Genomic DNA, 15,773 nt, shown 5'->3' on the forward strand with positions numbered 1-15,773 from the left:
GCCGGGACCGATCCAGCTGAATCGAAGGAAACAATAAGTCCTCCGCCATTAACCACCATATTTGTCTCCCCGCTCCCCCATCCGGCCCACAGGGGCACATCGTCCCAAGTCAGACGATGTGCCACAGATTCGGAACTCTGGGGAAAATGATTGACTTTATGCAGCGTGCGCTAAAGGTTTGGTAACAAGATCAACTCAGAAAATCATGTTTGGAGTCAACATAAGGGCATCACTAAGGTTAGAGGACATTTGTTGTCATGGCGACAGTAATAAAGTTGGGGCATGTTGAGGTTCAATGTCCGCCCCGACTCCCCGTCTACGTGCACCGCGGCCGCTGAGTGTCCCTGTCGCTGGGACGCACACATGTGGTTAAGGGGCATTTAGTTTTAGACTGGTGCTTAACAGTAAAACTTAACTATGGGATATAATTAGCTGCCTGCACAAATCACCCCCGGGGTTTTGGTCGCTATGGGATCAGTGTCAGGGGGGAAGTTGAAGTCCAAATGAACCCAGATGCCACGGAACGTGATGCGACGGGACGGGAAAAATCGAGTGGGATTCTCTGAGCAGCGCTGTCGGCTTTTCCTAAGTCCTGTCAGCCCTCCTTTACACCTTTCCTTGACCTCATGACGTTTTCCACTGAGGTCAAGGAGTCGTAGATGGGAAGGACGATCCGACCTCACCCTAGGACGTGTGAGCGTGCACTCTTCATCATCACTGCATTTTGGCGGCGCAGTGCTACTTCTATTTGCCACATTTCCGCCACCTGTTGATTCGTAGAGTAGTGTGTCACCCGTGTGTGTGTGTGTGTGTGTGTGTGTGTGTGCGCGCGCACACGTACACCCGTGGGCACATAAAGACACACGCCCCAAAAAATTGAAACCCTACTGATGGAAAGCATCGCTTGTGATCTCAAACTCACCAGGGTACCTTTTAGGTGATGGAGAGTTCACTCACGGTAACCATCATTGATCGTTGCTGACTGGTCAGTCGCTCATCCTCCCTCCTCTGATCATTCCGGAAAAAGAAAATGGAATTGCCAAATACATCACGTCAAACTGATTTGTCAGAGGGTTTTTTTCTCCTTTTTTTTTTTACGAATACAACGACAATCAAGCGGCAGATGTAAAAGCCGTCGCGAGCCCCGCCAAAGGTTGAATTACTGTGATGTCGTTTCAATTAGAGAGATAAAGAAGAGCAATATTTTGGGAAAGGGAAATGTCAGAGAACATTACTGCGACGGATGCCTCGTGTTCCTGCACAGCGGTCGGCCGTGACAAGACATTCAGAATGCAAATGGGATTCAATATTTGATCGACATTAAAGAGAGAGAGAGAGAGAGAGACAGAAAATATGGTACGTGGTTTTTCAAAGGCTGGGCTGAGACGAAGGTGAATAGCTGTGAGATTAAAAGATTATTCCGGAGAAAGTGAAAGCGAGAGATAATTGAAATGGTGCGCTGCCGAGGACCCTCCGAGCCCGCGCGGTGCCACTACGAGGCTAAAACCGATCAGCGGCCGGTCGAAAGGAAAACACGCTGGTACTGCGACCGCTCATCAATCAGAGACATTGTTGCGCCAGGTGTAAAACTTGGACTAGAATAAAAACAAAAAAAATCGTAATTATTAAAAAACCTCTCGGCCCCCAAATAAAACAAAGTCGCCGCCGGAGATGTGGGAGCAGATGGTCGCGTTGTGCAAAGTGTACACGTATGAAAGTTGAAAAAATGTTTCGTCATCTCCGCGAAAACCTGAACGTGGACGATGAGCACAAGCACAGACACGCGCGCACACACACACACACACACACACACACACACACACACACACTCGCTGAGGCATCCTCAGCGTGCCAGGCTCTTCCTCCAGGGTGAGTTAGTGGTGCTTTTAAGTGCAGACATCAAAGAGGCCTGTACGGGTGAGTATAAATAGGCTTTAGGGCTGAAAAAGTTTTTAGTTGTCATGAGTTTCGCAGCCAGTCGGTTAGACAAGGTCATGCATTGACTCAGTGACTTCTCCCTACCCCCCCCCCCCCCCCCCCCCCCCCCCCCCCCCCCCCCCTCTTTCTACCTCTCTCCCATACACACACGAAAACACACGAGCACACACACATGGAGGAGAGTACACAAGGAACGATCTGCACACAGGCTTTGATATTGCAACAACTCCGCATCCACATTGGAGTACATGCAGCATGGACATATGCACACACACACACACACACACACACACACACACACACACACACACACACACACACGTACACGTACACACACGTACACTCACGCCTGAAGTGTAAATATCGAGCAGACCGTCTCGCATTTTCCTAAACGGCGGTAACATCGCTGCCAAATAGTCATGATTTTCGTCGCGTGCGTTGCCATGACGTCCAACATGGTCACGGCCAGCAGGTGACCGGAAGGCCAGTACGTCTCCGAGTCGGCAGAGGAGGTAAAGCGAGGAGAGCGGCGTTTTTGGAGGAGCACCCGCGCTACTTCAATCACGCCCGGTGATTGAGCCGCCTGCTCACACTGTGCGTCATCATCCCAGCTCTGGGTTTTCCCATAATGCATCCTGGCGTGTTCCCCCGGTACACACACTGTCTCTCACTCACTCTCTCTCTCTCTCTCTCTCTCTCTCTCTCTCTCTCTGGGACTCAAAAGTGATGCGCCGCGAAACACTTATGGCGTCGTTTACGGCCCTGGCAGCTCATCTGTGTCTCGCGATGTCTTCGAAAATCGGCGATTGCCAAATTCACGTGTCTTCACAAAACTTAATGAGCGTGAATGTTGGATTGACATTTGTCAGGTGGCAGTGCGGGTTTTCCGGTAGAGGATTCTTTCTTTCTTTTTTGCTTTCTGTCATCCTTTCTTTCTTTCTTTCTATCTTATCCTCTACATTTAAATACATTTGACTTAACTTTACAAGTTTATCATGGTTTAGGTTTAACCTTTTTTGTAAAGGCTGTTTACATTTACACAGTGAATTATTATGTGATCACACACACACACACACACACACACACATACATATATATACAGTTTACTGTATATACTGTACTGTAGATACTGCCGTACGGGCCCTCAAACTCTGGAATGACCAGCTGAGATGAGACATGCTGCATCTCTTACTTCTTTAAAATCCCTTTTTAAAATGTTCTTTTTTTAAAATTTGATTTCATTTTATCTTTTGGTGAGGCTCTGCTCCACAAAAGGATACACATAAAGCACATTACATTACGTTCCATTCATTTACCAGACGCTTTCGTCCAAAGCGACATACAATAAGTGCATTCAACCACGATGCTTATTATCATCATGTAGACTAAATACACTATATTCATCAAGCGCCCCTTGAAATTCATGCATGAAGAATCTGAACAAGACTAGGGAAGAAGAAAATTGTCAATTTTATTCTTGTTTCTCTGTTGCTGACAGACTGGGAGGAGAGGAACATTAAACATTTTCATATGACAGACTGACATCTGCAGTGAACGTGTCTTCCTGCAGCTGCAGAGCTAAAAGTCTTCATCTGACTTCTTTTTTCTTTTTTTTTTCGGGGACAGGGATTTGTGACCACTGCGGTGGAGAGTGACAATCAGCTGTGAAGGCTTTGCTAACAGGAGCCTGACCGGTTACAGTCAAATGTAATGGGCTGAGCATTAGCGTCCGGGTTTTTTTGGACAGTCTTGGACGCAGGTCTTCCGACGGGGAGAGAGAGAAGAGAAAGAAAGTTTCAAACCAATTAAATGAGAGACTTATCCCTGTACATCCTCTCTCTCTCCCTCCATCTCAATGTCTCCCCTGCTCTGTGCAGACTGGGACCAATAAGACGATAACGAAATCCCACCTCGCGAGGGGAAAAAATTAACACAGAAGCGCAGAGAGCGAAGCAAAAGCAAAAGAGAGGACAAAAGGCCGAGACGGTGTGGACGTGAATGGAAAGAGGGCCATCTCCTAAAGATGTCCGCCGTCCTGTAGTCGTGCTCTAGTCACCCGCTCGTATCCATGTGATGGCAGACAAAACTGTAAACGGTGACGACTGACACACAGAAATCCCAGGCAGAATGTGACGGGAATGAAAGAAGGGGGGGAAACAGCACTTCTAGCCGTCTTTTTTCTTAAATGTGCAGTTGAGTAAAGGAAGCGTTTCTCCCCGTCTCCTGCTGAAAGGCGGGAGGAAGTTCCTGCCAGCACTTCCTGCCAGTCGTTCCCCGGGGAAAAAAGTCTTTCTCGGCAAAAGGTGGGAAAGGTCCCGCCCCCCCCCCACCCATGAGAGAAGGCGTCAGAGAACGACTCCTGCACAACGCGTTCTCACCTCCAGGCCCCCGTCGCTGTACAATGTGAACCACAAGGAGCCCCTGGCGGCGGCGGTTCCCCCCCGTCCCACAGTATCGGGGGCCCGGGCATCACTACATTGTGGCCTCTCTCCGCGGCGAGGCAGAAGAGGAGAGAGATTACGCCGTGCTCACATCAAAGGAGGTTTGTCTAACTTGGGCCTGGCCATGTGCTGGTGGAGCGGAGTCCTTGGAGCAGCCTCCACGTTCTTATCTCTCCCCGACAGACTCCGGTTTTCTGTTTTTTTTTTTCCCTGCCGCATCACAACTGGCTGCCGGTACGACGCTCGCTCGCGCACGCACGCACGCACGCCGCGTGGCTCTGCGCGGTCAAATGTGCACACAGACACACAACACCGGTGCTACGTTCTCTCGTGTGAACCGACTCTCGCAATAAATAACACGCGCACGCACACAACACTGAGGCGGCTTGTCTTTTTCAGATATTAGCAGAATTTGTTCTGCTGAGAGCCGAACCTGGTCCAGTGAATATTTGAAATGGATGAAATGACTTTCCCTGGACGGACACTTGCAAAAGAGAAACCTACTAACAGCTAAATTTGATGTTTCTTTTTTTTTACCACTCGAGGTACTTTCAACCAAAAACGCCGCAGATGTTTCACAAATCACCCACTTGAAAACCTTTGAAGGGCAAAATGATTGGAAGCTTAAAGCTACAGTGTGTGTGTAATATTTAGAATAACTTATTCACAGAAATTCAATTTATAGTTGTCAAACAACTATGTGTTCATATACGTATAATCACCTGCAACAAAGAACGGATGTTTTTTCGTCAACTCTGAATGAGTTAAATATAGTTCCATGAGGTGGAGCCGACCTCCGTGTGAGTCGGCCATGTTTGCTACGTCGTGTTGAATACGGTCGTTGCACTAAACGGTTCCAGAATACGCCGCGTTCGCGTTGAATTTTGCAGCGCTGCCGGAAACCGGAAATGGAATTCGCGGTGCACCACCGTAAAGTGTCCCCTGTCGGCTGCTCGGTTGGTTGCGGTTTGCAACTGTACCACCAGACGGAGCCAGAAAAGTCCAAAAATTACACACTGTGGCTTTTCATGTTTGAAAACAGTTGAATGATGAATGGAGGTGCAGTGGTTAGCGATGTCGCCTGTTGACCCTTAAAGTTCTGGGAAATGTTCAGAGCAACATTTGGAATTGGACGTAACTGCTTAAATATTTTTTTTTTTTTTAAATGTGCAAGCAAATAAATGAAAAATAAGATTGATGCCACTTTCTTGTCTGTATGGTAAATGTGAAGTAACTGCCGGCAGCTAGTTAGCTTAGCTTAGCACAGAGGCCAGCGTGGCCTCAACCACCTCTGAAGCTCACGCAATTATTATTATTAGCTCATATCTATTTTGATTATTCCACTCAAGCTCCAAAGAGTATAAATGAAAACGTTTTACAGGGGATTATATATGTTGCAGCTGCCAGCGGAGACACTAAAGTCAAAGCCCCCAGACGACAAATAGTCTGACACTGTAATCCCCTGGGTGGTTTTTTTTTTGCACCTTTGGTTTTCCTTTGGTGTGGATTTAAACAAACAGGATCAAATATATTGGTATATCAGTGCGCGTCGGACAGACCCAGGCAGGATAAGTGCCTCCTCCTGTTTCCAGTCCTTTCTTTTTGCTAAACTAAAGTTGTCTCCCTGCTCCAGATTTAACGGACAGATGGTGCTGGTATTAGTGCCCTCATCAGCTCTCCACCAGAGGGCCGGAGCCTTGATTAAAAACAGAGTGACATGTTCTCGGTTTCTTCGGTGACCACAAAATAATGGATTTTCGACTCATTCGGGTATTTTGTTTGACACTGAAACAAATCTACGTAAAAGCTCAAGTCGGATGTTCATGCTGGACAGTCGGGGATAAAGCGCGCGCGTGTGTGCGCGTGCGCGTGCGTGTGTCAGTGTGTGTGCGCTTGCGTGTGTGTGTGTGTGTGTCCTCACTCAACGGCAGTCACAGACAGACAGTAATCGCTCTTGTCGTGAAACAACAGAACCAATCCGACTTTTCCAAAAGTGTGAACCCCACCCATGAGCACACACAGTCACGCCTGGTTACCCCGTTCACTGGTGCCGTGCAGTGGGAAAGAAAAGGCTAATCTCTTTATCTATTGAAGAGTTCAGTATTTCAACTTTCATTTCCCTGGTATTTACAGGTAGATATGTTCACCCACTAGTTTGGACGTGGCACCTTTTTCTCAGACGGTCTCAAAGTAACTATTAGTAATTGACATTTAATACTTGGTTACATAACCTTCCCTCTAAATAACTGCTCCAAGCCTACGATCTGTCACCAAACTGTTGCCTTCTTCATCTCTGATGCCTTTTTCCAGCCTTTCAGCTCGCGTTTGTTTCAAACTGTTCCTCTGCCTCGGCCTCGTCTCCAGGAGGTGAGACGCCGCTCTGCCGGGTTAATGTCCAACAATCGCCTTGGCCGAGGCTGAGAAAGACCCTTTGACTTATTTCCCTCTGACGAAGTCCCTCGTCGTGGCGTGTTTTTGTCTCGGTGCACGATGCAGTTCGGATGCGTTTCTCTGTGCATCGGCAGACGAAAGGGTCTCCGCAGACCGGGAATCTCCTCGTGCCGCTGCCCAACGCGAGTGACATCATCGGTAAAGATCCGTGAGCTCATCGCAGAAGCGGCCGTGACAACCGCGTCCGCCCGCGCTTCACCAATAGGCTTGTACGTGGGCAGAACTTTTGTGTCTCCGCACTGAAGTCGGGGGCTCTATGTGAGAACACAAACGTCTGCGAATGTTGCCCTGGACCCTTTTTCTTGACGGCCCCTGTGCAAAATTTCCAGAAAGTCTCCAAGTGAGCCTGTGTGAGGATACGGCAAGAACATTTTCACGTCGACGGGCGAAGTGGGAGCTCCGCCCAGGCGCCACCCCTCCCCTGAATCTTCTGCTAATGTTTCTGCTGCTGTTTATGAATCTGACGTCACCCAATTTTTCTGGACTTCATGTCTGAAAACAGCTTATTTCTGCCCCCTGAGTTGCCTCAAAACGACGGGCTCTTGACACCTTCACCCACCCGTCCCCCCGGTGGACAGAGGTGGCGATGTCACCGAAGAGCGGCTGAGGCTCGAGAGAGAGGTCGCCACGGCTGTGCCCGATGTTCGTGCGATGAGTCAGATCGACATCTCTCTGGTCTTCTTGTTGGTTTATCCTCTTTGACAACAGATGCAGTCTTCATGGGTCCATCCAAAGGCTAAGAAGCCAAGACTACACGTTCAAGGCTGTTTAACGTTTGAACCATCAATCTCAGCGGTGACGTGTCCTTCGTCGAAAATATGAACTTCTGTCTCATATTCCTATATTATTTGTGCCATGAACAGAAATGTATTCAGCGTACAGACATAAACTGTACGTCCCATATGTAGGAAAATATTTCTAAATCAATTTTTGTACACACTGTAGCACTGACAGCTGAGATTATTAATATTAAAAAAGAGATAATGAAATGAGATGAGGGTATTTCAGTAAAAAATGAAGGCAGATACGACAAGTACCAGAGTTACACGGTCCTGAGACAACAGCATGTTTAATGCTGGAGGAAGTTAACTTGAAATCAGCGAATCATTAACCCAGTTCTGCCTGGGGGACAAACAGCGGCACACCAGAGTCACAGTGACTCCTAGTGGCGAGGCGCTGACATCACAGCCACAATAAATGACCTCCATGTTTACAGGTAGGTGTTTGTATATGAAGTCATTTGGAGTTGTTGTTATGATATAATGAGGGAATCATTGCTCTTAATTTATGCACATGCACCACACAGACATTTCAAGGGAGGATTAAATCGACGCCTACACTGGGAATATAACTGCATTATAAGTCATTATTGCAAGCATGTGAACATGTGGAGTGATATGAAGGAAATGTCGGAATGAGGATTCCCCCGGGTTGAAGTGAATCAACTGGCTCATTCATTCACAAACATCAGGGCGGCCGCCGTTAAATAAACTTTGTCCTTGGCTCCGTTCCAACACCTCGGGCTTGTTTTGATTCCAAAAGTCACTGCCTGCACCGAGCGCAAACACCAGAGAACAAACTTGACTTTCAAACTGGCCCCCTGCGTCTCCCCAGAGCCTGAAAACCTCTCACCGCTGCCATGGCCGCGTCCGTCCGCTGCACGCTGCTCCTGCTGCTGTCGTCGTCGTCCCTGCTGTCCGCCGCGAGCGCCGAGGGCTTCGCCCTGACGCCCAGTGAGCTCGGCCCCGTGCCCTGCAACGACAAGGCGGTGGAGAAGCTGTCCCGCCTGGCCGTCACCTACATCAACGAAGATCGCACTGACGGCTACAAGTTCGCCCTCAACCGCATTGCGAACGTCCACTTGCAAGCTCAGGTGAGAGACAAAGCACCACGTGCTCCGCGGCGGGAGAGGGGGGGGGGGAAAACAAAAACTGCCTGGGGTTTTTTTTTTTTTTGATATTTCTGCCAGCGGGTGATTTGTACACGTTTTCACAGAGGAGGCGGTGTGTAAAGGTTATTCTCCCTTCCGCTGCTGACATACTCAAACATGCTGATGGAGTCAACCAGCCGTGGCCAATCTTCATGTCAGTGGGAGTCCGTGTGATAAGATCTATGTTTTTGGTTAGGGATGACTGTGCGCAGTCAAAATTTCGAATCCAAAACCGTCCTCTTTACAATGTCACGATGCGCCGACGCGCACTCCGGGGAGATGATGATGAAATTAAACCGCCTCTCAAGGACTCGCTGGAGCCCTCCGAGCGCCGGACCAGGCGTCAAAGACATGAAAAACAGCTGCGCGCGACCGCTAACGGTTCCAAAAAAAATAAAACGACGATAAGTATTTGTTGTCTGCAAATTTTGCCGCGAAACGGCCCTCTTGGCCGCGCGTGTGGCTCATAAGAAGTGTGGGCGCTACAGTTGAAGTACATAATTCGACGTCGTGAAAATGAGAAGCCATCCGTTTTCACGCCTCGTGAAAAAAAAAAAAACGAGGCCTTCGCTGAAGCGACCGTTCATAAAAGCCCCGGGGGGGGTCGTCTCAGTCCAGGAGCGCCGGGGGACGAACCTTGCACAACATGGCTTTATGAACTTCATGCCGCTGGAAGGCTGCACTGTAAACCCACCGCGGGACGGATCGGCTTTTCAGGAGGCTCCGTTCAACTTCGTGACCCGAAAGGGGTTCACATTTGTTTTTCAGTGCAACAGCCCCAATCAATATTGAACAAAGTGTGAGGAGAAAAAACCTTGCGAGTGATTTTCTTTCTTTCTTCTTTTTAAAGATATAACTGAACAAATGAAGGTACTTGAGAGCGGAGCGTGAGATGTATAGCGTTCGTGTCATGCCCTCTATTTTCTCTGTATTGTGTAACCGCTACAGATTCCGACTGCGCAAACTTGTCCGTATCTCCTCTCTCTCTCTATCTGTGTTTGCACTGTGCGCGTCAGGGCCCAGCAGGCAATGTGTACTACCTGGACCTGGATGTCCTGGAAACCAAGTGTCACACAGGCAGCCCTAAACCGTGGAAACGCTGTGACGTCAGACCATTCATGGAGACAGTAGGACACACACACACACACACACACACACACATATATTTGTACTTGTACTATAGTGGAGAGTAACATCACTGATATGGTGAATTCCATACACTGCAAAAAAAGCTAGTTTAAGAAAGAAATATCTGAGGTGTCACGGCTTATATCAAGTCATCCAGGAAACAACTAATTGTCATCGTCATATTTTATTTTATTTTTATTTTTACGGTGAAGTCCCCGATTTAAAATTCACTTCTTACGTGAAACTTCCAACAAGCAGCCGTTTGAAAGGCAAACAAGACTTCACTTCGCAAAACAATGTCCTCAAACTCAATACAAGACCACACACACACACACACACACACACACATACACACAGACACATATTTGTACTATAGTAGAGAGTACCATCACTGATGGTACTCTCTACTATAGAACAAATATTACTGTAAATATTACTACACTGCAAGAAAAGCAGTTTAAAAAAGGAACATAATCTATTATTTTGAATTACTAGTTTCAAATATCTTTGATATGAGAAAATGTCACGGCTTATATCAAGTCGCATGAGCAAATAATAAAATTATCTGACAGATTTCCCCTATCTCATCTCCCAACAATGTCCTCATTCTGAATACAAGGCCACACACACACACACACACACACACACACGCACAGACACAGACACACTCACACATTTAAAGTCATTAGATTTTCTCTTTTACTGTTTTCGTCCTACCATATGTTTCTGTCGATGGTGGCCGTGACTCTTGACGACCGCCGCTTGATCATTCTTTCTTCAGCAAATCTCCGGCAACTGCAACACCACCATCCTCCACACGGCCGAGGGCTTCTCCTACCTGTACAGCTACGACTGCACTCTGGTGCCAGGTAACGTTGGTGCATGTTGGTCGTTGTGATGCAAACCGCGCAGGGCGGCGTGCTGCCTGCGGAGTTTCAACACCGGTGCACGCGAGGTGCTCCCTGCGATGGATAAAGTCAAACTGCATCATTTATTTTCCAGGGATCAAACGTAGCACACTGTATTGTCGATGCGGCGATTGCTCCTGCTGATTCGAACTGGGAAACTGAAGAGGAAGGAGTCATAAGAAATGAAATAAATTTGGTTGTTCAGTATAGGAAGTACAAGAAAAGGAAGGAAAGGAAAATAAATTTCTCACTGTCGCCATCTTGATGTATAGGCCACACTCGAAATATTAATAAGTAATAATCAAATGCATAAATGGAACTGAACCTGGGATTGAGACTGAGATTTAATTCTTTGGGGCCCTGAACAGCTACATGGAAGATTTTTCATAAGTAATTTTGGCTATTAATACCAATTTGTTTGTTTTTACTGCCTCCATTACTGCTTTTATTCTATGCCCATGTATTTCTGGCCAAGCATATATCATACATCGTTTTGTCATTTTGTAATATCTGCCCGCTCCCGGCAGATGCCCCAGAGAAGCTCCAGCAGATCTGTCCCACCTGCCCCCTCCTGCTCCCCGTCGACAGCCCGCAGGCCGTGAGCGCGGCCCGGGCCACGCTGGCGTCCTACAAGAGACAGTCCAGACTCGGCGCGGGACTCGGGGTGCAGACGATCACCCGAGCCGCGGCGCAGGTACGACCGGACGCGCCGCCCTGAGCTTTGATGGGAAGGGGCGCAATCGGCTTTCGTTACGCATTACAGTGTCGCGTTTAATTGGAGAATTCCACTTAAGAGTAATCTCAGGGTGTAAATGAGCAGACGGCAGACTGCGCCCTGGAGCTTCTGTGCGCCAGATGAAAACCATTACTGCCCCACACACACGCACACAAAAAGAAAACATAATGATGCAAGAGACTTGCAAAGGATCGCTCAAGGCGCTTTTAGACGTGACTGTCTGCCGAGGCTTTTGTGAGGGGAGCAATTGAGAAAGTGAATCGTTCACTTGGGGACTCGAGCATCACTGTGTGTTGCTCCTCCTTGCATTTGATTGTCCGGCTTAAGTAACTTTGGTTGTGCTCTAAAAACCCGTGGCCGGTGGCCGGTGAATTGCCGCGCGGAACCACGCCACCTCTGTTACCTGGTGCTCATGTTCTGCCATTTGCATATCATTGTCACGTTGCAGGTTGTGCCGGAGAAAGGCAGTTTCGTGGAGTACACTGTCCAAGAGTGTCCGGAGGGAGTGACGGAGCGAGGCACCTGCCAGAGGCCGTCGCCCGGCTACGACACAGGGGTACATGGGACATGGGGCAAAATCGTGACATAACCCGGAAAACGCGGAAACACGCGGTGGCTGTTTCGTGCCGGCAAACGGTCGACACCACCTCACAAAATACAAGATGTCTTCGAACACTTTATTTAGCTTAAGGCGTTCCCAAAAAAACACAAATACAGTCGCGTATCGTTTCAGTTTTGATTTCCGTCCGAATGAAAAACATTGGCAAAAGATTCAAAGGCAAAAAAGAGGCTCAAATGAGCGACGCCATAGAACAGCATTGTGTGAAGCTGCTCCACTAATTAAAAAAAAAAAAAAAAAATGGATCACAATGATGGCAACCTGACACTGTTATGACACAAATTAATGTTGCGCGCGAAATACACTTCGATCTGCCGGCACCTTGTTTACCGTCACCGCGGCGGTTTCCTGGAAGTGTTACTTGATGTCATGACAGACTAATCTGTGCTTTTCAAGCTGCCATCGCTGAAAGGCTGCGGTAATTGATTCTTTCATTACACAGGACTGACAGGTCTTCTCCTCCTTTTATTTTTATTCATACGTTTGCTCTGCTCTACGCTTCTTTCGTCTTCTTTTTTTTAAAAAAACATAATGACCCAGTATTGAAGAAGCGACGTGCCTCTTCTCGTCTCCTCTCAGACTGCAGGCTTCTGTGCGGGATCTGTGCGTGGAGACGTGAACATCCACCCTGACGTCCAGGTGTCCTGTGAGATGTTCAAAGTGCAGGTACGGAAAAACGGTCGTGAAATACATTCCACGTTACAGCCGAGTCCGTGACAAGGCGGGAAACGGACAACTTTTTTCGGGGCTTAAACTCGCCATTATGATGCTGAAACTGATTGCGCGGCGCGAACGGCGATGGGGAAAAACGACACCATCTGCGCCCGGGGCCACCGGGACTCGAATTTACGGCACAAAGGAACTGCGTCGCCCACTGCGTAACCGAAACAAAGGAGAGAATAGCGCTCTCCTGGTTTCTATCCCGAGTGACTGGGAATGGCAGACGGTGGAACAGCCAAATTAACGGAAAAAAAAACAAAAAACCTCAACAATGCAAGAGAAAAGAGAAGAGACCGAACAATAATACCACCTGAAACCACTAGGGGCAGGAGAGTTGTCTGTTGCCCCTTTTAAAGCTACAGTGTGTAATTAGTTAGAAGAACCTATTCACAGAAATTGAATATATTGTCCATAACTGTGTGTTCGTATATGTATAATCGCCTGCAACAAAGAACGGATGTTTTTTCGTCCACTCTGAATGAGTTGAATATAGTTCCATGAGGTGGACGCGACCTCCGTGTGAGTCGGCCATGTTTGCTACGTCCTGTTGAATACGGCTGTTGCACAAAACGGTTCCAGGATACGTCGCAGCCTTCGCGCAGAATTTTCAGCGCTGCCCAGAAACTGTAAATGGAATTAGCGGTGCGCCACCATAAAGTGTCCCCTGTCGGGTGCTCAGTTGGCTGCGGTTTACAACTTTACCACCAGATGCCGCCAGAAAAAGTATTAAAATTACACACTGTGGCTTTAAGCAGTAGCTCCTTAAATGAGCCAAAACGTGACATCAAATATTCTAATCAATATGTTCAAAGGGATAAATAAAAAAATTGAGTGTGTGAATTTTGACTTACAGTCTGAAAGATCCCGAATGTTCCAGACAGTCTCATCTGTCATTGAAGTCCTGATAATAGCAGCAGCGTAGAGAGGTGTGGTACTGATAGCAAAAAAAACTGCGTCCGTACTAGACAGTGAAAAAAAATGAATATTCAACTGAAAGGAAAGACACAATGAGCCGCAGAGTGTGAAATTTTCAGTACAATGTGGTGAGACTGTGGTCACACTGAGGGACTGAGCGTTGGTAATAAGCCACTGTGTGACCTACATTTGATGAATGTTTTATGCTATGCGTATGAATGGGAGCCTCGAGCCATGTAATTATTCTGCCATATCTTCAAAAGCGTGTGTCTTCAAATGTGTGTGTGTTCAAAACATGTGACATTTAAAATTGTACGTGTCTGTGCTATAATCATGTCGTCTTCTCACTTGTTTCTCGACCTTTTTTTGCGTAGATAATATAAGATTGAGTGAGTGGAAACAGTTTTTTTCAGCCAGTGGAGTGAGTCTGTAAAGTATGCGATCGGGTGCGATCGTGCCTGTCTGTCTGCAGAATGTGGACATCCTCAGGCCGCTGCAGCCGCAGGGTCACGACCTCCCCCAAGACCCCCTGAGCCCAACCTACGCTCCTCCGATCGACGACCCAGGAAACGATCCGCAGCCTGCTCCCTCTGACCCGTCACCGCGCCCTGCTGTTCAACCGGCGCCGTTTGACCCCGCGCCCGTTCACCCGGTGCCCTTTGACCCACCAGTGGTGGTTAATCCCTCTAACCCCTCCACGTCCTCTTCCAGTTCTGAGTCCTCTGAAGCACTCGTCAACCACCAACAACCACCAGTCCCTGGGCCGTTCGACTCCTCCTCCGAAGAGATCGGAGGCCCCGTGGCGCAGCGGCCGCCCTTTGACTTCCGCTACCAGAGGCGTGAGCGCGAGAAGCGGCAGGCCTTGGCGGAGACGTCACCCTCTCACAGCCCCGTCTTCCTGTCTGATTTCCCCAGCGGCCCCTCTCCTTTCCGCTCCTGTCCCGGTCCCGCTCGATACACCACAGTTTAACTGACGCTCGCCTGAGAAACCATTTGCTCATCTTTAATTCATCCACTGAGACAGTGGAGCAATAAACTGCTCCGCTCCCTGTCACTGGAGGCTTGTAATAATTTGTGCTAATGAGAGGAATGCTACCTCTTTTTTTCCCGTGGCCCTGAAATGACCTCTCTGCCACAACTGGTACAGTACTGGCAAAGCAGCTGTGACAGAAAACATCTGTATTTGAAAAAAATGGCTTCAAATCGTTGATCAATTTGAATTAATCCTGTTTTTTTATCTTCTGTCAACTACTTAAAAAATTTAAATACTTAAGCTAAGAGTCTAACAATACTTACAGTATCAATTTTTTGGTAGAATAAAGCGATACATTTTGATTTTAAAACTATTTTGCATGATGAATTAATTGTTTTATTGGAAGTCATTTGTGGAACAAAAGTACCAAACATCTTTTACTATATTTCCAGCTTCACAAATGTGATGGCGCCCTGCTTTCCATCTGTTTTATATATTTCTAAACGGATAGTATCTTCGGATTGTGTTGTCTTGTTCAGATGACTGTGCACAGATGAGGGAGCCCAGATATATTTGTAGGAAATGAAAAAAAAACAGAAATCTTAATAAAAACATTATCTAGTACGATTAAATCCTGCCGCTCTCTTTTTGTCAGAGATATGTTATTTTACAGGCAAGAGATTCTTCTACAGCACAGGAATTTACTCGCATCTAATTTAACAGCTGCACGTGACATTTCAAATTTTGGGAAACCTAAAAAGTCCAGTTATCATAATAAAACTCAGAAAGAGTTTTCTGAAAGAGAGAAAAAACATCTACAAACGTTTCTGTCTGATGTCTCTGATTTAAAGGGAAAGTCTTATTTTAATAGCTGTGGTGATAACACCGAGAGGAGTGTGACATTATACTCCCTGCCCTCATTATATAGAGAAAAGAGACCATGACCACTGAAGACACAAGTCCAGTGAAGAAGAGGAAACCTCTGGGTTTATCAGGGACTTTCTTTACCATGGG

General features: G+C 47.4%; 1 protein-coding gene across 1 annotated transcript; it reads left to right on the top strand.

Annotated features, from left to right (window-relative positions):
- The first annotated feature begins 8,347 nt into the window (after positions 1–8,347).
- si:ch211-262h13.5 (uncharacterized protein LOC571127 homolog) lies at positions 8,348–15,391 on the top strand. The gene is made up of 7 exons (XM_035647524.2): positions 8,348–8,703; positions 9,777–9,887; positions 10,670–10,757; positions 11,324–11,490; positions 11,981–12,088; positions 12,731–12,817; positions 14,259–15,391. Exons 1-7 carry the CDS (start codon positions 8,470–8,472, stop codon positions 14,754–14,756), a joined length of 1,293 nt encoding a protein of 430 aa, XP_035503417.1. The 5' UTR covers positions 8,348–8,469; the 3' UTR covers positions 14,757–15,391.
- Positions 15,392–15,773: the final 382 nt, after the last annotated feature.

Source organism: Scophthalmus maximus, chromosome 13 (assembly GCF_022379125.1).
Source record: "Scophthalmus maximus strain ysfricsl-2021 chromosome 13, ASM2237912v1, whole genome shotgun sequence".
Taxonomy (NCBI): Eukaryota; Metazoa; Chordata; class Actinopteri; order Pleuronectiformes; family Scophthalmidae; genus Scophthalmus; species Scophthalmus maximus.